This window comes from Nicrophorus vespilloides, unplaced genomic scaffold (assembly GCF_001412225.1).
Source record: "Nicrophorus vespilloides isolate i.1.1-1 unplaced genomic scaffold, Nicve_v1.0, whole genome shotgun sequence".
Lineage (NCBI taxonomy): Eukaryota > Metazoa > Arthropoda > Insecta > Coleoptera > Silphidae > Nicrophorus > Nicrophorus vespilloides.
In genome coordinates, this window is record NW_017097589.1 from 305,807 (window position 1) to 328,955 (window position 23,149).

The 23,149-nt window shown below is 33.3% G+C and overlaps 4 protein-coding genes across 7 annotated transcripts; 2 read left to right on the forward strand and 2 right to left on the reverse strand.

The window, feature by feature from the left end:
* Positions 1-151: 151 nt before the first annotated feature.
* Positions 152-2,507, forward strand: LOC108560470 (RING finger protein nhl-1-like). The gene is made up of 3 exons (XM_017918026.1): positions 152-476; positions 529-1,198; positions 1,294-2,507. Exons 1-3 carry the CDS (start codon positions 340-342, stop codon positions 2,305-2,307), a joined length of 1,821 nt encoding a protein of 606 aa, XP_017773515.1. The 5' UTR covers positions 152-339; the 3' UTR covers positions 2,308-2,507.
* Positions 2,508-6,349: 3,842 nt separating this feature from the next.
* On the forward strand, positions 6,350-18,520 carry LOC108560494. 4 transcript variants are annotated; one of them, XM_017918065.1, is made up of 5 exons: positions 6,350-7,130; positions 17,211-17,503; positions 17,567-17,927; positions 17,992-18,138; positions 18,254-18,520. In XM_017918065.1, exons 2-5 carry the CDS (start codon positions 17,242-17,244, stop codon positions 18,336-18,338), a joined length of 855 nt encoding a protein of 284 aa, XP_017773554.1. In that variant the 5' UTR covers positions 6,350-7,130; positions 17,211-17,241; the 3' UTR covers positions 18,339-18,520. The 4 variants fall into 4 exon arrangements, with proteins under 4 accessions (XP_017773554.1, XP_017773555.1, XP_017773556.1 ...); XM_017918066.1 differs by lacking the exon at positions 6,350-7,130 and adding an exon at positions 10,293-10,927; XM_017918067.1 differs by lacking the exon at positions 6,350-7,130 and adding an exon at positions 16,936-17,129.
* A 136-nt stretch (positions 18,521-18,656) lies between these two features.
* On the reverse strand, positions 18,657-20,055 carry LOC108560471 (putative gustatory receptor 28b). Its single transcript, XM_017918027.1, has 2 exons — positions 18,990-20,055; positions 18,657-18,929 (listed from the first exon to the last, which is right to left on the reverse strand). Exons 1-2 carry the CDS (start codon positions 19,887-19,889, stop codon positions 18,657-18,659), a joined length of 1,173 nt encoding a protein of 390 aa, XP_017773516.1. The 5' UTR covers positions 19,890-20,055.
* A 1,520-nt stretch (positions 20,056-21,575) lies between these two features.
* LOC108560469 (ras-related protein Rab-43) lies at positions 21,576-23,097 on the reverse strand. Its single transcript, XM_017918025.1, has 3 exons — positions 22,678-23,097; positions 22,281-22,622; positions 21,576-22,091 (listed from the first exon to the last, which is right to left on the reverse strand). The coding sequence occupies exons 1-3, from the start codon at positions 22,888-22,890 to the stop codon at positions 21,990-21,992; spliced, it is 657 nt and encodes a 218-aa protein (XP_017773514.1). The 5' UTR covers positions 22,891-23,097; the 3' UTR covers positions 21,576-21,989.
* Between the last annotated feature and the right edge of the window lie 52 nt (positions 23,098-23,149).

Sequence of the window (23,149 nt, forward strand, 5' to 3'; positions counted from 1 at the left end):
GTAGTTTTGTTTTTCAGAAAGAAATTGTTTAAAACAAATGCAATAAAATTTATTCGGGTTTAAGAAAATCACGATTTATATGAATTTCAGAATTAGCTAATAGAAATATTGGTATTGTGCGGAAATAAGTCTCTTCTTTTGACTATGATGTTTTTTTTTGTGATGATCTTACGATGGTTTATCAGATTGTGAAAAAATATCAATTACTTGGAGTTGTTTTCATATAGATAGTGAGTGAAAATCAGTTATATTGATTGGACGGAATTAGTTATCTAAGTTATCTGTGTACTTGTAGACTTACATCTATCAAATTAATGCATAGTGCTTATTTATTGTTTGATGTGCAATAACATGGCGAGCGGGTCTCGAGCGCGTCCTTTGTCCGAGCAGATTTGCTTGAAAGACTTGTCGAAGGACAAGTTGCCAAGGACGAGAAGTCTACATCATTCTGAAAAGAGAACAATCTACGCGAAAAGGTAATTCGGAATTTGCTTTGAAATGAACACATTATCAATATATTTAATGTAGAAATGAATCACTGGGAGCTATGGATGAGTTGCTGCAATGCCACCTGTGCTTGGATCGTCTGGTGGATCCTAAGATGCTGCCATGCCAGCACACCTTCTGTTTGGAATGCTTGAGAACGTTGGTGGGAAATCAGGTTGATGCAAGCTTCGATTGTCCCTCCTGCAAAGTTACTGTACAACTGACTCAACCTTTGGAGAACCTTCCCAACAACGTATACGTAATGTCCATCCTCAGCATCGTCGAATCCGAAAGTTCTGAGGTTCCTCTAGCGCTGACGACGAAGTGCGTAAAGTGCACCACGGTCACGCAATCCTATCATCAGTGCTGCGTACACTGCAAGCTTATCTTCTGCATGGTTTGCATGTCTAAGCACGCGTCTGAGTTGGAGCAGAAGTTTCCTGGCTTCCTGGATCAACTTAAGGATTCCGAGGAGAGGCTGTTGCACAAGAACGAGGATTTGGAGAGACGCACCGTCCAGTTGAATGAGTCGGTGCGTGTCGGTACAGAATCGAAGATCGCTGAGTTGCGGAGGTTAGAGATTAAGGTTCTTAGGGAAATAGAGGAGTTGAATACTGATGCCAAAGACACGTCGTCTATGCTGAGGGAAAAGATCGGGGAATTGAGGGTGGAGATTGGATCGAAACCATCGAATTCGAACGATTCTGAAAAGGTAATTCATAAGTTCGTGCGTATGAATTTGTGAATATCACTAAACTTGTGTAATAGATTTATGATGTAATTAAATATTGGTGCATTATTTTACAGGTGAAAATGTACATGCATTTCCACAATGAAATATCGCAATTGTTGGATGAGGTTTCTCGTTTCGGTGAGACTCACGCCATCTTCGATGCGAACACGTTCAAATTGGACGAGGAGAGCGAAGATGTTGTGGATGGAAACAAATACGTTGGTAATGCGTTGGATTCGAATGTCAATTTGGGTTTGCATTACAAGAGGCGCGTCTTCCAACCGAAATTTATTTGGACGAAATGCCCGAAGCCGGCTGGAATCGCTATCTCCCCGTGGGCTCAGGAGCTAGTATACATAGCGACCACAGATTCCCAGGAGGTTTTCATCTTGAATAAAGCTACGCTTAAAGTGGTAGGAAGGTTGACGCACGAGGAAATGCTGTGCCCGTGGGCTGTATGCTTCTGCGAGCAAAGAAGCGAGGTATTCGTGTCCGATAAGTACGGACACTGCGTTCACGTTTTCAGCAGTGATAATCAATATATGCGAACCATTCTCAGAAAAGGTAATAGCTTGAGCGAAGTGATGAGTCCACAGGGATTGGCAATTGATGGGAAAGGTCGCCTGATTGTTTGCGATTCCGGCAACGATAGGGTATTGATCTTGGATCCGGAGACAGGTGAACAGTTGGGAGCTATTGGGCCTATTGGGAATAAAACGGAGCTGAGTATTCCAAGCGATGTGGCCGTCAGTGGCTCCAAGATTATCATCGTGGACTCGGGTAACAACAGGGTGAAGATTTATGGAGAAGATGGAGAAAAGCTGAATGAGATCGGCAGTATGGGAGTTGAGAATGGGCAGTTCAGGGGTGCAGAGGTCGTCGCGGTCGGACCGCTCGGTTTCATACATGTCGGAGATGCTGGAAATCGGAGGATACAGATCTTCGATGAGGATGGAAACTTCGTTAGGAGCTTCATCGGAACCAACCCTAAGACAGGTAAATTTAAATGGGTTTCCGGTATCTGCGTCACCCCTGAGCTGGACATCATCGCCACAGACTACAGGAGCAAATGCCTTCTAATCTTTTAAACCATATAATAACTATACAACATTAATCGTTTGACAGTGATTAAACATAACGTACTAATAGTGAGAGATTAAAGAACCTTAGAACTTAAGGATTTTCCTTGTGGTAACAAAGCAATATTAATTCCAAATAGAAATCTCTGTTTTTTTTTTGTTTGAAATTGATATTTTTGAAAAATCATTATATTTGTAATAAAATAATTAAGCTCATTATAAATAAATTTGTTAAATTTAATTTGTTTCATTTTCTTTGAAGTTCTGATCCTCGTTTTTTTTTTTCGTAATTAATATTCATCCTTCGTACAGCACAAATTTCCGAAACGAAATTCGTGCACGAACAACTTTTAAGCGATCGACTCTTTCGCAATTTTCATTTCCACACATCCCTACCACTTCATCCTCCTCCTCTTCTTCTTCATCATCATCATTGATTAGTCCGACCAAAACCAGTTCTCTCCAATCGACGGCGCAGCATTAAAGATATGCTTAACAGTTAGCGAACTTTGCAAAATCGCAGAGCCATTTAGGAAACGTCTCATCTCGTTAATACGCATTGGCCCATTTTCATTTTATTTTTTGTACTTTTTTTTTTCAATTCGATCCGTTCTTATCGTCTTAAGTTCGTCGGTCTTATTTCGCACAATCGCAACGGCACATACCAAAATTGCCAGAGCCTCCGGCACTAGGTGAACAGATCTACGCTATCAATAGATTCATTAAACGAATTCCTAATTACTGTAGACTATTAATAAACACAAGTAGACACGACACACATTTTTGTGCACGAGACCCAAACCATATTTGTTACATTTTTTTTAATAATTAAGTTTTACCATTTAACTGTATTCAATAACATCCATTCAGGACAAACATTGCGTTATTTTTAGTTCAACTTTAAACAATCGCTATTTGAGATTAGATTGCGTTCAGTCAAATTACATATGTAAACAAATAATTTCATTTCCTACAATCATCATAAAAATTATTTTATTTTTACAATTTATGCTAGATTTATTATCATTTTCAAATAACTAATACTTCAATTAATTTATAAATATTCCTTGTTTCACTTTTGTTAATCAATATTATTATATAATTGGTTCATACTCTCTCCTTTTAAATTTATTATTATTATTCCCCTATTTCTGTCACCTCCACTCCAATGGATTTCTTTTTATTTAGTTAGAAAAGACAATTAAAAATAGGTTTTCAAATGCTTAAAATCTTTGTAATTTTCTTCACTTATTTATTCTTATTTATTTATTATTCTATCTTTTCCCATAACTGGATCTAGTAACTACTTTGATATTTAATTCGAATATTAAAAAGTAAACTATTGATTTACACTTTAAAGTTTCAATAGATTACGAGTATCGATTACAGGAAAAAAATGTAGATCCTATTTAATTGGGCTTTAGATATGAATAATCTTAGCATTTAGACTTTGTTCAGTTGGATTTTAAGTGCACTAACGATATTTATAAAGTAACTCTTTTAAGGCCAATTTAACGAACGATATATTTTTTGCGCAGGTTGCAAAAAAAAAAAAGATGTAATCCGTAATTAACAATTGCAAAAAAAGGCAACGAACGGTATTTCTGTTCTCTCCGTTAATTTATACTTGTAATTAGAGATACATTTGTTTATTGAGACGTTTTATTCAAGTTTAATTAAATATATATAAAAATCAAGTTTATGTTTGCGTTTCAATAAATGGATGCATTAATTTAATTATGCATTATATTTCTATTTGGAAATAGTCATTCAAATTACGTTTTTGATTTTGTAAGACTCTAAAAATTATGTATATAAAGAGAAGCAGTGATAATACGAGTTTGCGGCTTTCTTGGAATAACCACAAATTGGAATCGAAACGAGCTAAAACCGGACTACAAGTGGGCATTATATATATTGTGCTATTAGTATTGACCTTTTTTTTATTATTATTCGGTGAATATTAAAGTTTATTTTTTGTTGTTGTCGAGAAATGAATGAATAACGAACGTTGATAATAATTACAGAAATTAGGTCGAGTCACGAATATTTCGAATGGTTTTCTTACTTACTTCGTATTCCCTTTGCTTAAGTAGTTTCTCGTCACGTACGTCCATTGTTATTGGCATCTATAAGTAGAAACGCGTCTTTATATTATGATTTTTTTTTCGTGGTTCGAATCGTACGTATTTAATTCGTCGGACAATGGTAGAAAATTTAATAATAATTATAGTCAGCTTAACATTCTTGTAGAATTATAATTGCAATTTATCTTTTGGACAATTTCACTGCCGTATATTCAACAATGAATATACGGACAATGCAGTTTTGTAGAAAAAAACGAGAGATATTGCGAATAATTCATGAATGTGGCCGGACCTGGGTGTGCTTCTTGCATATATTGTTTTTTTTTTGTACAAATGATTGATATTCTTTGGACAATGTTACCAAAACTAATACGACGAATAAGTAATCAAATAGAAAACGAACTTGATTGGAGGCGAAAGGAGAAATCGGACGTGTTTAAACGATATGATTGTATTGTTCTTAACGAAATTCACTTGAAATTTTATAAAAAATAAAGTTTTATTAGTCTCCAGTTGGTCATCCATTCAGAAACAATCCATGAGACAAGCTGCTTAACTTTCGAAAGTGTTCTTAACGAAATTCAATTGAAATTTTTATAAAAATAAAGATTTTTTCTTCAGATCAATTCATTTTCTATAAAGATTTTTGACCCTTTTACGTTTGCAACGGTACTTAATTATTATTAATTTAATAATTATCAACCAAAACAAACTTATTTTCACTGTCATTAATTAGAACTTTTGTTTGTTCTACAACGATTTGACTCTTTATTTCATCATTAACAGGATATTTCCATGAATCAAGTAGAATTTTAGTTTTAAATTGACTTTCCATTTTATTATTACTTCGGTATTATTAATTTGATAATTATCAAAAAGGCTGTGAACGAAACAAACTTATTTTCACTGTCATTAATTATGATTCAGAACGACATATCTTGATTGTACAACGATTTGATATATTTCTTTCAGTATTAACAGGATATTTCCATGAATCAAGTAGAAGTTTTGTATTTATTATTGAATTAACTTTGTGTTTTATTATTACTATGATTATTAATTTTATAATTATCAAAAAGGCTTTGAATGAAACAAATTTATTGATTGTCATAAATTGTGACTTTTCGACTATGTTGTACAACGATTTGACTCTTTCTTTCGATATTAACAAGATATTTACATGAATCACATTATTAAATTAACTTTCTAACTTCTTATTACTTCCATATTATTTATTGATTGATTGTCATTAATTGTAACATTTAGAATACATTGGTTGAACAACGAATTTACTCTGCACATTTTTTTGTGATATTAGCAGTATATTCCCATCAATTAGGTAAGATTATTGTATTTATTAACAACAAAAATAACTTATTATAAAATACTACATAAATTAGCTAATATTAATACTAATCTAATAATTAATATTGAATGAATGATTGTAAAACTTCAAGAATGATTTTCGATTGACGATTGTTTTGTATAAATGTTGCTGTGATGTGGAAAAGTGAAGCTATGCTAATTCCTTTGAAAACAAAAGCGGGGAAAAAGGAAAAAAAAGAGACGATCTAGAAAGCGATCACGGAAAACAAAACTGTACGCATTTCGCATCGTTCCTCACCTTTTACTTTAGATTTCGATCTTGCATGCTTTTGCATTGAGTATCACAAATGCAATATACATTTAATTGATTGAATTCATTTAATAATACAATTAATTTCAAAGATATTATTTTAGTATACTTTAAAATTTAAATTAAGTAAGTTTAAAATACAAACTAACAATTATGATTATCCTTGCAATTATTATTACTTTTATAATATTAACTATTATATATTAAGTATTTAGTTTATAAACTGATGATTTCTTTAGTTTTTCAGAATGGATTTATTTCAAAATTGTATTAATTAATAAATCGAATTATTTTATTAATTATTGATTGTTTTATGTTTTAGAATTTGGAATGGAATGTGGTGTCAAGAATTGTTTGCGGAATATTGGTTGGGGGTCAGGAAGACGATTGGTATGGTAATTAAAATTGCGCTATTTGGGCAACGCCTATTGATTCCTTCGTACGTGGTCCTCGCCGCCGTCTTGGCAATGGAGGAAGTGGAGAAATTGGTAGCCGGAAATGGAGTTTGGTAATTTCTAACTTTCCATGTTGGACGGATCCGATCGGCGCTGTTTCGTGGGGGTCTCGCTCGTCCGTTCCATATACACCCATAACGTTGGGGTCGCAACGCGATCAGAATTCAGAATATCCTTTTTATATATTTTATCCGTCTTCGGTTTGCGGACTCGGTCAGTGGAGTAGAGAGTGAGTCCATGGGCAGCGGTCTTCAACTTTACTATACCACAAAAGACTGTTACTACTACAACAACTACCACCGCTTCATCGCACTCACTCGCACTTGCACGCGAATTCACGCAGCAACCAGACGAAGAGATCAAGAGGCCACCTCGTCAGGCAAAAACGTTCTTATCCACAACTTCTTCAACATCATCATCGTTCTTGTAATCGTCGTCTAGGAGACGGGAATAAACAATAGTTGGATCAAGTTACAGTCCAAGGAGGATAATTGAAAGTGCGCGATGTTCATACACCGATAGATTTCCGATGACGAAGTTCGTTACTTCCTCAGTGCAGTGACATTATCATTATCTGTGCACCCTCATCGACTCTAGAAAAAACAGTGACTGCTCTCAACTCATCACGGTCTAACTACTAATTAACGACGAAGCGTAAGTACTATTTAGAAGTTATGAGACCATAAACGATTCAAAATTCAAATTACACCCAAAAAAAAGAAATGTACTGATACCTACACGCAACAACTGTTCCCAGACAGAAGAAGCAGGATAAAACTGGAAATTTTACAGTTGCCATTTCTGTACACTCGCACTCATTTATACTTTTTTTGCGCAAACCTTGTTCGAGTTACGCGAAGACAAAACCCAAAAATTAAAACACGCTGTTTTTGATATTTCGTAACTACTTCTTCTCGTCGCATTCTCTCAATGGATTTGAATATTGTTGTATCATAATTACCGGATGCGCGTTTCATATGCAAAGATGATGTTTAATTGACCGTCTCGTGAAGTGTTATAAAAAGAAAAATCCAAGAATGAACAAACGCTGGTAAACATCTTTTTGGCTTCATTTTTTTTTAATATAAAATATCTTTTCAACTTTTCCAAATATTCTTAGTTTGTTCTAAGACAATTATTTTAACAATATTTGCAAAAAACACAGTAATAATGTACACTTTATCAATTATCCTTTTTGAAAATTGTAGAATTGAGACAAACATCTATATGCAGGTTATATCGTTAATAATGTTTGTTGAGAAAATTCACTTATAACATCTAATTTTTACTTTGAAGAATTTTCGCTTTTAATTTTCTATTTCCACTATTTAACTATATTGAAATTGTATTTGTATGAAACTACAGACCAAATTAGTAAACTAACTGTTCAAAAATATATGTGTTGCAATTCAAACGTGTTCCACAATTACAAATGACATTTTCCATTTCCTTTTTTGTATGTAATGAAATTATACGTTCATTGATTGCAACTCATTTAAATAATCGTCTAGTTTTTAACATTTTTGATTAAATACTAGATAATACTTCGCATAGTGCGGATAATATATTCCGCAATGTTTGATACCGGACTAATGGAGGACTTTAAAAATAAACATCACAAATCTAGACTTCATTGTATTGAATTAAAATTTTATATTGTTTTGATATTTTTAAATAAGCACTGATTGAAGACGCACTATCAACAATATATTTCCTTCATCTCAATTAAATTTCGAAAAACGTTTGATTAAATTAATTTATATTTAAATTTGAACTTATTGAATATGAATTTGGTACAAAAAGTTTTACAAAAGAATTATAAAATTAAACAAAAAAAAAAAATAACAGAAATAGTATAATTCAATAATCAATTGATTGTTCTACCTTAAGTTTACGTCGATTTGCAAAGTAATGTATGTTTTTTGTTTGCTAAATCAATTTCATCTCTCTAAGTTTATTAATGAAATCCTTAATTTATGGATGGAAATACTCAATAGTTAAAGAACGAAAAAAAAAGCTCATTTATTTTTTGCGATGCGTTGCATTTAAACGAGCCATTTTATTGCCTATAAAACCTAGTTGGAGTTACTAACTGTTCTCTTGGTTAATTGCTAAATATGCTTTTCATCACAAAGAAACAGAAAAAGTATATAGAAAAAAAGCACAGACAATATTATATCTATTAAAGCTAGAAAAGAGATGCTCGACATTCGAAACACTTTCGTTTCGTGAGAAGACCGGTCCAACGTCGTTAATTCGGTTAGTAAGGTAACTAAAACATAAAATAACGATTGAATGAATTGGGTGAATGCAATAATAAAGGTGTTTTGTTGTGCAGATTTTGTTTCGCCATTTTTTTTTGAAATGAAATAAAAAAGAAAACCAGGTTTTTGGGGGAGATGCGTTCGGTTTTTAACGTTCTCCGATGAGGATTTTGAGCTACTTTCAATAATTTTTATTGCCACTTTATGTTTTCGTTACACGACAATAACTGTAACAAACGATAAAATTTACTATTGCCTTGTGGAAATTGTAAATTGTTTATTAAAAGCGACTTCACTTATTTCTTTTTTTTGTTGTTCATATCAACATTTCATTTAGTTCAACCAATTTTTTTTATTGGAATTAATTGAATTTCATTCATCGTTATACAAATTTGATTATTATCAAATAACATTTATTCAATTACTATAGGTTAGTATAGAAAACTCACTGAAATGATGAAACGAAAGAGAAAATTCAAATGAAAAGATAAGTAAATTTAAAATTTAATTGAAAATTAAGTATGTAAATTAAATTTTGAAATGAAAACTTAAAAACTATAATTCAAATATTATTACTAAATATTAATAATAATATTAAACTAACAAGATCAAAAGACACATTAAGAAGAATTTAAAAGAAAACTAATTTTAAAATTGAACAGAACTCTGTAAAACTATACTTTATAAATATTGCATTTGATACGGAAAAGAAAAGTAAAGAGACAATTAAGAAACATTTAATACTAAAATTATCAAGTCGACTTGAATCAGAAAACTAAAGAATAAATTGAAGAAAAAAAGTAAAGAAAACTAAATATGAATCAGAAAATTAAAAGAAATATTAAGAAATACAACACAAATTATATCCATAAAATTGTATAAAATTTACACATTATCATCAATAAATATCATATTTGATATGGAAATGAAAATTAAGAGGAATTAAGTACTATGGATGGATGAAAGTGTGATATGAAAACAAATATCAGTTGGGTCACTCTGACCTATCCGTAGTACTTACGGGTTAAACAAAACAAGTAGAACTTTTGTATCTTCATAATTATTAATCAATATCATCATATATTTATGACAATATGAAATTGCTGACGTCCTAAATCATAAAACAAAAGCAATTGCAGCAATTAACGGACGTAAATTACAAAATCAACCAAATTACAAAAGGAAATAATCGCGTTGTTTCGTTGAGACCATGAAACAGGTTAATAAAAAAATCATATAAAATAATTATCATTGCACATTAAACGTTGCGTAAGTGGTGTTGTTAAATTAATAATTAAAAATAAATGAAACAATGTTTAAACGTATCATTATTTTTCTTGTAATAAACATAAAACTAGATTTGGAATTGTTTTAGAGTTTATTATTTAAATTTAGTTTTTCTTAGTAAAAACAATTAGTTTTACTTTTATGACAAAAAAGTTGGAAATAATTTCAGGTTTGAATTGAGATAAGCTAACCTCGTTTATTTAAAAGGAGACCTAGTAACTGAAACCTGTCTTTAGAGTTGGACTTGATTTAATTTGGGGTTGCAATGAGGAATTTGGTTAAGAAATAATGAGAAAACAATGTGTGCTGTAGTGATCGTTTTTTCTTTATTATTTTGCTTCTTGATCTGATGATTTAAAATTGAAGTGGAGAAAATGATGGATGGATGAAAAATCTCGATGTTTACAGTTAGTTTATGTTTTAATCCACATGTATGTAAATTGGACAACAGCTATTTAATTGCAGATAGACCGGATTCATTCGAAGGCATTCGCTTTTTATTTCGTACGGGCAAACGAAACTAGGTGGAGTCCATAAAACTTCAACCAGTTTCTGGGGGAATTACATAATAATAATCGCATCTGATGGCGCTGATATCATCATCGAATCTCGCTGATATCTTCAAATTTTTATGTATATAACCTGAAGAAATTGAGTCACAGTTGGCGAGGAAAGAGAAACAGCGTACAATAATTACATTAATATTGCATACAATGACGAATTCCATTTGGAACTACAAATCATTTAACACGCACAATGGGTGCATTTTGCATAACGACATCAATTTCGAAAATGTTGAGCCTCCCTCCAATGATGATGATAAATAACAAGAAATAAAATTCGTTTAGTTTCGAGATTGTCTTCGCACGAAACGGTTGATTTTCGACGACTTTATTTGACGTGAGTGATTATTATATTAATGATTGTTGTTGTTTCATTATGCTTCGTAATTAAAAAAAAAAAGAGGAAAAAAAAATATGTTTATAATTGCGACCTCGGTGTGTCCCAAATTTTTGGGGATTGCCAAAACAAATGGTTATTAAGAAAAAAAATGATCCGTTACGATGATTTGGTATTAATTTCGGGTGTTGCGACTCGGCTATAAACGAGGCGAGGTATTTGATGTAACCGAATGATTAATTCGCTAATTGCATTATATGACAAAACGTAATGTGATGGATAACTGTTGATGAGATGAGAAGAGATTTAGAGAAGTAGATTTGCGGATCATTTGCATAAATTAACTGTTAAATTCAAATGCCTTTTATGGTCAAAATATTGGAAGTTTACTTTAGTACAAAATTTGCATAAATTGTACATAAATCGTGTGACATAAGTTTCGATTAGGTAAAGTAATTTGGAAAATCCATTGAATTTATCCAATTAATTAACATTGTTAATAGAACTAAATGAAGTTTTTATTAGGTACAAATCAAATGTTATAATTAATTAAAGTTTTTTTTATATCTCTATTAACTAATAGCCAAATGGTTAAGTCGCCCTACCCACGATTCCGTGGGCGCCGGTTCGTATTCTGGTCAAGCCCTTTGTGAGCCCTCTCGGTGTTTGCAGCAATAGGGCCATCGTTCATATGGGCAGTCAATTGAATTGAAGCTCATTCATATGGACCTTCAGCCAAGTCGATGGACAATGTTCACATTGATAAACAGATTGTGAATAAAATTATACGACATTAAAAAAAATATCTCTATTATTTCTTTAAATGCTTTTCATTCATTGTTATTGACAGTGACAGATCTAGAACAATGTGATTTCTAAGGAATTTCTTAGGGATTTTTATGAAATTTCCAAGAGATTTCTATGCCTCAAAATTAAATGTTTATTTAGTTATATCATGGCTAGTTACAATACAGTATTATACATAGGATACAAAGGGTTTTTACAGTATAATGTTTCCGAGGCTCGAGAGCCAACATACAGAATACTCACGAGATAATACAGAGAACCTTACAGGCTAAAGCGGAAGAGAAGAGTAAAGAGGTCCGGTACATGATTCAAAAAATGCTTTATTATATTGCTAATACAGTTACAGTGGTAGTTGTTATAAGGGGGTGGCATATATGTGAGGTTGGGCTCATTTAGCCAGAAACATTAATATATACATGGTGATGTCCTTTTTTTAAAGAAAAAAGTTTTACAATTATGGGGTTGACTTAAAGCTAAACAGAAGATAATGGTTAGAGTTAGTTGTCAGGGTTTGGTATGCGGTGGTTTGGTAGGCGGAGGTTTGGGTCTGGGTGGAGGAACATGGGTTTGATGGTGTTGGCCGGGTACAGATATGTTGCAGCTTATATACCCTAACCAGGTAGTACCCTTATCAGACCTTCCCGGAATACCAGCTGCGTGCTGGAGTGGGGAGCACCGTATCGGGCTTGTAGGTGACTTCATATAAGCGGGCTGGAGTGAGCACCACAAACTAAATAATTTAAGTAGAAGAATATTTCATTACAGGATTCAAATAAGAAAGTGATACAAACTAAAGGCAATACTTAAATGAAAATAAAAAAGTATAAACTAAACAAGAAATAAATACAAAAGAGGAATATTCAAATGAAATTGAAGAATATAGAATAAGCTAAATTATGAGAGTTATAGTGAAAAAAAAAATGATGTAAAGTAAAGTATAAATTAAATACAGAAGGTTAAATTAAACTAAATACATTAAAATTAAAGTGTGATCTAAAGTGTAAACCAACTGAACTTTAAGTATAATCTAAAGTGAAAACTAACTAATAAAGAATGAATGAATGTGGAAATTAAAGAGAAATCTATTTTAAGGAAGAAATTATCGAGTAAATCTAAGGAATTAAAAAATAAAATGTAGAATATTTTTAATTATATGTGATTTGCAGAAGACGTTTGCATTACAATAACTTATTTTAATTAATAAATGCTTCACTGATCTTTCACGTTGACTTCAACCGGAAACAAATAATGCGCAAGACTTTATTTCCGTTATTCCCAAGAAACGCATTCACAATTTTGTTCTTCTTTTATTTTCGTTTGGCATCAGGCGTTGATATTTTTTTATCATACTTTAATTTATGTACGAAATATGTACTACATGTTAAAAAATGTTTTTTTTTGCTTATTTTTACAGTAACAAATAGTAAATTAAGAACAGGTGAAATAGCAAAGCGTTATTCGTAAAAGTTGCGTGTTTTTAATTATATGCGAATTATTATCATGAAATGAAAATAATTGAAATTAGTGTAATTATTTGAAGAAGGAAAAAAAACAAGAGTATTCATCAAGGCTCGTGCCACTTCTGAGTAATATTATTATAGTGTTCTGAGAAAATCTGTTTATTTTCATTACAATTCTCTCCAATGCAATATTTTACACTTATGAAGTCCACGTTTATTAACAATTTACTTATTTAAACTACAGAAATTGAATAGGTTGTCAAATATTAATTACCTGATGAACACCATACGTGATTTACGTAAGAAAACGATCTGTGCTGTACATATAATATTTCACTTGCAAATTCTGGACGTTCACGCTCTACGCTTTAGTGAACTTCCGGAAAGTATATCTAATAAGCGAGAAAGGTAAGCGCGGTTCTCAGTAAACGTACATTATCAATTTAATTGTTTGTTAACGTTTAAATTATATAATAATCATATTGATAATATTGTTTAATTGCTTCAAAATTGGAATAATTCACATTAAAATAAGCAAGTTTTATAGCATATCTTGAGAACGATTAACAGTACATACATCAATTCATAATCAAATAAATCAGAAATGTATAAGCTTTAATACGAATGCATAGTTTTAACTGGAATTTTCTCCCTCACAACAAAACATCATATTAATACTTAAATTGAAGGTATATTCTAGACTTTAAAACGAGTATATAGCCATATTTGTGGCATTAGTGAATTACCTTTAATAAAATGTAATAGTTGAAAAAAAAAATAAGTTTCTAAGGAGCAATGTTTATATTTTATTGTATAGTTCGTACATAAATCAGGAATAAAATTAAAGATCAATCTATGATTTTTCAAATATTTGTAGAATTATATTGGTGATAGTCTTGATTTTTCTGTAATGGAGCTGTAAAGATTTGGAAATTACATTAACGTCACTTATGCAATTGGTAACACTTAGGTCACATATTTAATGCATGCACATATGCAGATGATTAATTAATTAGTTGTTATTTATTATATGTGAAATGATGTAATAAACTCGAGGTGTGCTCGTTTTCGTCTATTTGTTTTAATTAAATCAATTAGCTATTGGCCGGAGGCGAGGCTATCAAGTTGACGAGTAAAATTTATTGTTATAAGATTATAATTTCTAATTATTTAAATAAATTAATTAATGTGGCAATTTAGCGGCAGTTCTAGATGGCCGTAATTAATCTCGGATTGTGTTAGAGCAATGTTTATTTATTTTTATATATTTATAGGAAATGAGCTTAATTAGAGGTCCGAATATTTTAAATAATTATTGTCCCGTTCGAAGAGATCCCTGAAATTACGTGCAAAGGATGAATATTATATTGGTGGTAATTGGTGCAATTTGCTCGTTGCTCCCATTCCTCAGAGAGAGCGCACGCGTTTATTCTCTTGGTCTCTTCGCGAGTCGACGAGGAGAGACCATATCGCGAGTTCCGTGGATGATATGTAGGTAAATCAGATGCCATCGAAGCTGTTCTTCTTCTTCTGGTAAATGCAAGAACTCGAAATCGCGCGAACACAAGTTGCAGAAATGTTGCAGTTACCTTTATGGATAATCTCGGTTCGCGAGACGACCGATCCGCGAGAGTATTATCATCATCATGAACATTACGAAACGACAAGCCTCTTCCTTCTTCCATCCATCCGTCGTACAGCAACAGTAACAACCTGCAAGGTGACCGACACTCGGTCAAGGTTAGCAACGAGCTGTCGTTACGTAACGCGCGCAGACGACGGCGAAGACGTCCTTATGCAATCCACGCGCACGCAGCGCTCCAGTTATGCAAGATTTCGCAGGAAGAGGTGATCACCTTTTTGCTTCTCCTTCTCATCTTCTGCATTCGCAGTGCATTTCGCGACGAATCGCGCGGAACGCCGCCGCCCGTTGCTCCATTACAGCATCAAACACTTTCTCAAAAGATCGTCCGCTGATAAATCCTGATAATTCATTATAATTTCTATTTAATATTGTTATTTAGATGGACGGATAAGCAAATCCAAATGATAATTATGATGTAATTATGAAGTTATTTGTCAAGGAAATTTCCTTAAACTTGACCTAAAAGACAAATATTAAACTACTTAATTGATACGCAAAATTTGTCAAATTTTACGTATAAAATTTTGATGTAATTACAATACAAAAATAGATTTCCTTCATTATTTTATTGACCAATTCGACTTGCTCATTAATTTGTCAAATAAATGATGATCTAATTATAATGCAAAAAGATCTTTCCTTAAACTTGACATTTTTTTATTTTAACAACTACTAATATGCGACACTTGGCAAGTAACTATTGTTTATGAAGCAGAAATGATTATTTTATTAAGTTTTTAATGTGATGATTTATTTTTAAATATTATTATTTTATTAAATCAATTTCATTACTGTAAATTAGATAAACAAGAAATATTTTTCAATTTATTATTTAAAAAAAATATATATCAAAAAATATCCTCAATGTAATTGAGAACTAAGTGAATCGTGAGATTTAGACCGTAAATTGCGAGACGATGGAATAATCAAGTGTGAGGAGATCTCAAGATGTTCGTAGTAGCACTTCTGTGCAGATGCTGGAATGTCGAGGGCAATTGGTATCCATTGCATTGAGTAAGAGATTGCAGAGAATAAAATAAAGTGTATGTATATAGGCACCAGAGACGACGTTTCCTCCGCGCGATGCGATGATATTACATAATTTATTATTGATACAAATGGAACTGCATCTGTGCTACGCGCAAACACGTTTCATCCGCATCAATATTTATTAACTATTAGGTTCCTAGTCCAACATAAAACGTATCCATTAAATATCTTTTTGCATCTTTCTTTGCACAATTTCTGCATGAAATTAAACTAAAAAAAGACCAAACATTTTGTTTTTAAAGTTTTTGTAACAATTTCTAATTTATTAATTGAAACATCAAAATATATAATTTGAGAAGAAGTTTTCATTTTTAGGAAAATTTTTTGTAATTGAAATAAGAAACTATGACAACAGTATTATAATGATTGTCTTATTTTATTAACTTTGTGTTTTATTATGATTGGAGGTTTCTCCACTTGTAAACAATGTGAAAATATAGTAGTTATTTTTTAAAATTAATTATTGTAAGTAGGTTTTGAAAGGTTGTAGATCATCGTTAGTCAGGCAGTAGATTATCAGTTAAACGCTTAATGAACAAGTAAAGAGTTTAACCATTATTAGCACTAAAATATTCAAACGAATTGCTTATTGTGTGACGCTGAAATGCTTGTTTAATTTGAAATGTTTCATAAAAAGTACGAAGTATGAGATGTTTAATTACAATCAATAGAGATATTAATTTATAAGTAAGTAAGTAAATTTCATATATAGTAAAGAAATAGTATTGAAAGAAATGGTAACATATAAATTGTAATTTACATAGTTTTCCAATGTAATATATATTGATTTTAATGATGATACTTACGCCTGAACACTGAACGAATTGCTATACTTTTTTATTGCAGGATGTAAAACGCTCGTTCCATTTGTAAATAGTAAAATGTACGAGTTATTTATCTAAATTGATTATTAGTAGACTAACATGATGAAAATTAGCGACGCTAAAACAGTTGAAATTATTGCGACGAAAGGTTGTTTCGTAAAATACTTGATTTGTTGTTATGAAACATAACAACAAATCAAGTACACAAAGTTACGAGTTGTTTAATTGGAGTCAATGCGTACGTTGAACGAATGCATCGTGAATATTTGCGTTCAACCATTGCGATCACTCACCAATTCCCAAAAGAATGGTGTTAAATCAAGTTTTATCGGGTAATTGAATGATTTGTGACCTGACGTTGACGTTGTTCATCAATATCTTTTATCGATTGGTGCGCGTCCAGCTCTTGCGGAACGGTAAAACAGCATCCAATGACATTGTTTACTTCATTAACCGCATTCACTGACGCCCGGATCCTTCTTTCTTTCTTTTTACAGCTTCTCCAGTAGAAAAAGAGAACAAATAAAGATGATAAACAGGACGAGTTTGGGGAGAGCCTTCGCTTCGACGAGGCATCTACTCGTGATGCTGCTCTTCCTTCTGGTAAGGACGCAGGGAACGGATGAACCGCATTCCAGACAGAAGCGACTTCTGTGGATTACATCGGATGGAAGACTTGCCCTTCCTCCTGGTACAACCCTCGTGATAGCTCCGTCTCTATCGTTGCCATTCGTTAGGTATCCTCCGGACGGGTTCTTCTCGAACATGACCATAAGCCTTCCCTTCACGAGTGAGTGGTAATCTTTTTTTGATAATCTTTGGGATTAGCTTCAATTCTGCGGATTCTTTCCAGTTGATTTCAATAAGCTCGGTCTGACCGATAACGAAAATCCGTACGGTGTGCTTCCTCCGCTTCTTGCGCGATCCATGGGACGAACTGCTGGAGATATCCTCACCAATTACATCATGAAGATGATGGATCACAGTAGGAGGAGGAAACGATCGTTGGAGGAGCCGGCGCCTCAACCACCTGAAGAGCACAAGAACGCATTCCACGGAGGAGAGAGGGCTTTGCTTTATTTGGCGGCGGAGGATTTCCTGGAGAATTTCGGGATGAACGGAAAGGCCTGTTTGCTGAGGGCCATCTGTGAGGTTCATGCGCATCCTCTGCACAATTTCGGGTTGATTGGTGAAATGGTCAGACTTTTCCTGTCGTAAGTTTTAATTGCATACTATAAAATTATTGCAAACAAATTATTGTTTTTTTTTTGCTCGTAGAGCCAGTAAATCTCCATACTCGGAGGTTCTTCAGGAGTACGTGGAGGCTGAAAACGCAGGAAGCGGCAAATCCGGACCAGCTGAATGTTGGCCATACCTGAAAGACTGTCCCAAGTCTCTTTTCCTTCCAAGCCATAATAAGTATAGGTAAAACACATATGATCTTCAATAATAACACAAAAATATACTCTAATATAATAATCATTGAAGCGAACATTTAAATAGGTTTTCCTAAAATATCTCATATTTGTAATGTTTATAGTGAAAATGCGGACGAAACGGGCAACGAGATTTCGGACGACAAAATGCAACGAGTTACCTACGATCCACTAACCAGGAACATGTAATAGAACGAAGGAGGCGGCGGCGAAAACGAGACAGGATGAGGTCCTCTTCCTACTGAATGTGTACATATTTTGTAACAAAGACGGGTGCCAGTGCTAAGTCATTAAAAAGGGATTCAATCGATGGCTCGGAATGTGTTTATAGAATCGGAATTATATTTTACTCAATATATTTCCAAATTTGTACAGTCTATATATATATTTATTATTATTAAATTATTATCGTATCTTGTTTATATTTACATTCTTTTTTTAAATACTGTAATTTATTTATGTTACTTAGCAATTCTTCGAAATAAATTATTTATATTTCAAAAATAATCATATTTTCATGTCCTTTAATTGTATGAGCACTATTAAATATGATGTAACCGATCCGAATAGCGTGAAGAGCATGGTATGGTTAACGTCGAAGAATCCTGCAGCAGAATAGTGTGAAGTGTTGATGGAAGCCAGCATGATCAAATCTTTTCTAACTTCGGCCAATTCCCTTCTTCCTCCTAAAGTGGAGATTATAGAGTAGCACCAAATGGCGGTTTGCTGGGACTCTTCTTCAGCAGCGTTGCAGGATGAGGCGAGAGGTACGCAAAGGATCTGCAAGTTAATCAATAGAATTTCCAATTTTCTATAAGGAGTAGACAATATTTATTTTACCAGTATTGAAATTAAGTATAATCCTAAGTTCAACCAAAAGTGTATTGGAATATCGCTTATCGGCATTTTGGATATTTCTATAATTGCGCCGTTGATAATGTGCAGGAGTCCAAGAACGAAGTTGACTGCTAGATACAAGAGTTGCCATCCGAAGATTTCGTTGAAGACGTCAACCATTTGAGTGAGCTTGATGAAGCAAACGGTGATAGTATCCATGTTCCCGTGTTTGCTTTTGCGGAGAGCACAGCTCTGCAGCATCTCGTTAAGACACGCAAATCTGTACCTAAAGTTGATCACTAAACTGTGGATAAGCATTGCAAGGCTAAGACTAAGAAAGATCTGCGATTTTCGCAAGAATAAATAGAACTCGAAGGAGCGTCCGAAAAGAAAGATCTTGTACATCTCATCGTAACAGGTATATATTAGTAAGATGACGTAGTAGATGCACAGCTCCAAGTAGAATTTGTACCTGATTTCCTTTGGTGGAATCCGGTTCAACTTCTTGTCGATATCCACGAAACCTTGCAGAAGATTGATCAATTTGTTACCTTTTCTCAATTTGATGTTAACACAAGCACTTAAATTCGCCAAACTCAATCCTGCATACGAGATGAAGCTCAAGAACACGTACGTCGCTATATCCGAAACGCCGAAGTACTTAATTCTTCCGTACAGAGAATAACTTATTGCGCTCAGAAGAAGAGCGATGAAGACGTAACCGTAAAACTTGCTTATCGACAAGGGCGCATTCTGCACGAAACTGTAACCCGGAGTTATCGCAAGGATCGTTGTTATAAAGTAGATAGGTTTCAAAAGCCACAAAGATTGGTTACCTTCCATCTTCGACCCTTGGATAAACTGAATAAAAGCAATCGAAATTGCAATCCATTCACTATTCATCGATATTTAAAATCACGTTCAATTAATTTCGAATTATTCCCAGATTATTTTTAAGTAAACAATTCGTGCACCATTGCTACAAAAGCAAACACATTTAACGTCCACGCTCGTGATAATCATGTAATTTATTTACCTTTGTTCCACCCTTATTAATATTTATGTAGTATGCACATAAATTAACAAGGGCCAATAATTAAATACACGGAAAAACAAAAAAAAAATCTGGTCAAATTATTTTTTTATTGATTAATTTCATTTTATGGTATTATTATAAAAATGTTTTTACTTAATTTGATAGAATTTTGCTTCGCAATTGACCTTCAATATTTAATGATATAATAATCATAATTTCAGCCGCATCTGTCGTTCGTATGAACGTACACTGTACAGTCAAGTACGTATTATTGAAAGTACGTTAACATCTGTGTTGTTGCGGTGATAAATAAAAATGTGGGAAAAAGCAGACATTGAGAAAAGATAATTGTAATGGTAGTAATATACAAATTGCAATCTTTATTTACATTTCACACATAATAAATAGACTATCTACAATTCCAATGAACCGCACGAGTCTGTGGTGCGCATTTATAATCGGTGCAGAACGCAAAAAAAAAAACAGAAACACCGCACAAAAACAGTGTCCTTCCTGCATAATATTTTATTAAACATTAGTTTGATATCGGATGATATTCTTCAGCATTAGGATTATGATGCTGAGCATCCAGCGTTGGCACGGAAACGATACTTGTTTTTATTGACTTTAGTTTATTGTAGCCACCCTATGATTTTTTTTTGTTCAAATCAGTGTTTTAGGGCAGCTTTCGTTAAGGGACGGAAATTATTCATCAAGATTCCAATCGTTCGTCCTATTTTTTTTTTATATAAATTTTTGATTGATTCAACATTTTCACGTGTAAATTGTAACGAGTGAACGCCGAAAATAGACGAAACGAGAGAATCGCTTTTGTCGTGCAAGTGCCTTCCGAATGAATCATCCGTGCTATTAATGCGTGTACATACTCTTCTTGCTACTGTTTACAAACGATAAAATACAATTCGTAATTAGTATTTTTTTCTTTCTTTAAATTAGTAATAAATAAGTTAATTACAAATTAATATGCTTAAAAACTAGATAAGATCTCTGGGGTTGTCAGTGGGTTAGCGCAGAATTTGCTCCAACCAAATTTTATTGATTCGAAGTTTGTTTTCTTTTTCCATTCTTTTCGCCTTTCCACTGATTGTACTTTCCATCGGCAATCATCTTCAAACGCGAACAAAATCTGCACACACGTACTAACTGTAAATATATAATATAGATACATATATTTCAATCTACTAAATATTTTGATAACTCCAATCTAAACGGTCTAATTGTGTTTGTTCGTCTCGTTTAGACGTCTCCGGCCAAACTCAAAATCCACTACTAATTGCTAAATTTATTTTGTTGTTACTAAAAAGTAAACGAGTATTATTAAATTTCAAAATAAAACCTCAATTGCGAGATTTGTATGTTGTTCAATATACAATCTCTTATATTTACAAAACCAAAGGTTATCAACTATTATATATTCAAGTAATCAAAAAAAGTAACTAAATATGCAACTAGCTGCAAAATTTATTTTAAAATTTCATCATAATCGACATGAAAATAATTTGATCATCAAGTGTTGTTAAATGATTAAATAATGATGTGTTATTAAATATGAAAGCACTAATATTTAATTCAATTTAGTAATTTTGATAAAGTTGATAATGTTTTGACCAATTGGTGGAATTTAAATTGAATTAAACCAATGAAAAGATGATTCGCAATTTGTCGAGTATTATAAATTATTAATTATTAATTAATATAATGAGAGATAATCTGAGTATTCTGATTGGAAATGTGAGTTCGACCGATTCCGCCTTGAACAATCTTAAAGTGTAAAACAGATCAATAGAAGTTAAAGCTATAACACGAAACATCGACTGTCCAGGATTGAGTCAATTTGTAAATATTGCATTAACAGAATATTTGAAGGCACACATGCACACATCTGTTTGTAAAAATAAAATGTGGTTGATGAAGAACGAAAATAGTAAATTGAAGAAGTGTAGGAGTTAGAAATTTGTACAGGCACTGCATTTCGAGATGGATCTACTTTCACCCAATTTCACAGTGTCTTCCTCGTCCGTCATTAGGTGTCCAGCATCGTGTCTCCTCTGGAAATGAAAAAAAAAAAACAAACGCGTTTCGATGATTAATACCGTAATTGAAGCTGCAATTGACGTGGGAGTGCGCGCTCCCAATTGCTAATAAACAGCTAAAATTATCTCATTTATTATCTAATGGCTGTTGCCAAAACAAAGTGAAGGGTTCGCGCTCTTTTGACATTGACAGACTATAAATACCTTGAGTTCTGTAGCAAGACAGAGGAAGGCCTCCTCAATGTTGGAGTTCTCCTTGGCACTTGCCTCCAGTACGAAGAGGACCTCAGGCATGTACTGGCTTATGCTCTCAGCCTCCTCGAACTCCACCTCCCTTAAATTCTCAGCATCTGCTTTGTTCCCCACAAGGGCAACAAGCACTGCACTACCCGAGTACCTTCTAACCTCCTCCATCCAGCGCGCCACGGATAGGAACGAACTCCTTTTCGTTATATCGTAAACGATAATCACGCCATTCGCAGATCTATAATAACTTTGGGTGATCGTCCGGAACCTTTCCTGACCAGCAGTATCCCAAATTTGCAGCTGCAATTAAGCAACAATTAGCTTCAATTAAAACCACAATTGCTCCAATTATTACCTTGACTTTCTTGCCATCCACCATCACTGTTTTCATAGAGAAGTCAACACCGATGGTGTTGCCATGTCTCTCTATGAATGTACCATTCTTGAACCTCTGCACCACACATGTCTTCCCAGTTCCACAGTCACCGATCAGCACTATTTTAAATAGGAAGTCAAATGATTCCTCGTTGGGAATGCTCATCAGGGTGGTGGGATTACGACTGGACATTCTCGTTTTTTCTGATCGTTTTGGCACTAGTAAACATTTCTGGATGAACGGCGATGATAAAGACCACAGACCATCATCATCGCTCCAACACTCCTCCTGACACCTGTCAAAACACACTTGCTCTTTGCGTTTCTATCACCAAAGTCCATTTTCCAAATGCAAGAATCTCGAGCGAATGTTAATTATAGGATCGTCAAAGTTCGGCCTATAAAGAAATGCTTTATACATCACAAAAACGAAACTACACGAAGACTCAAAC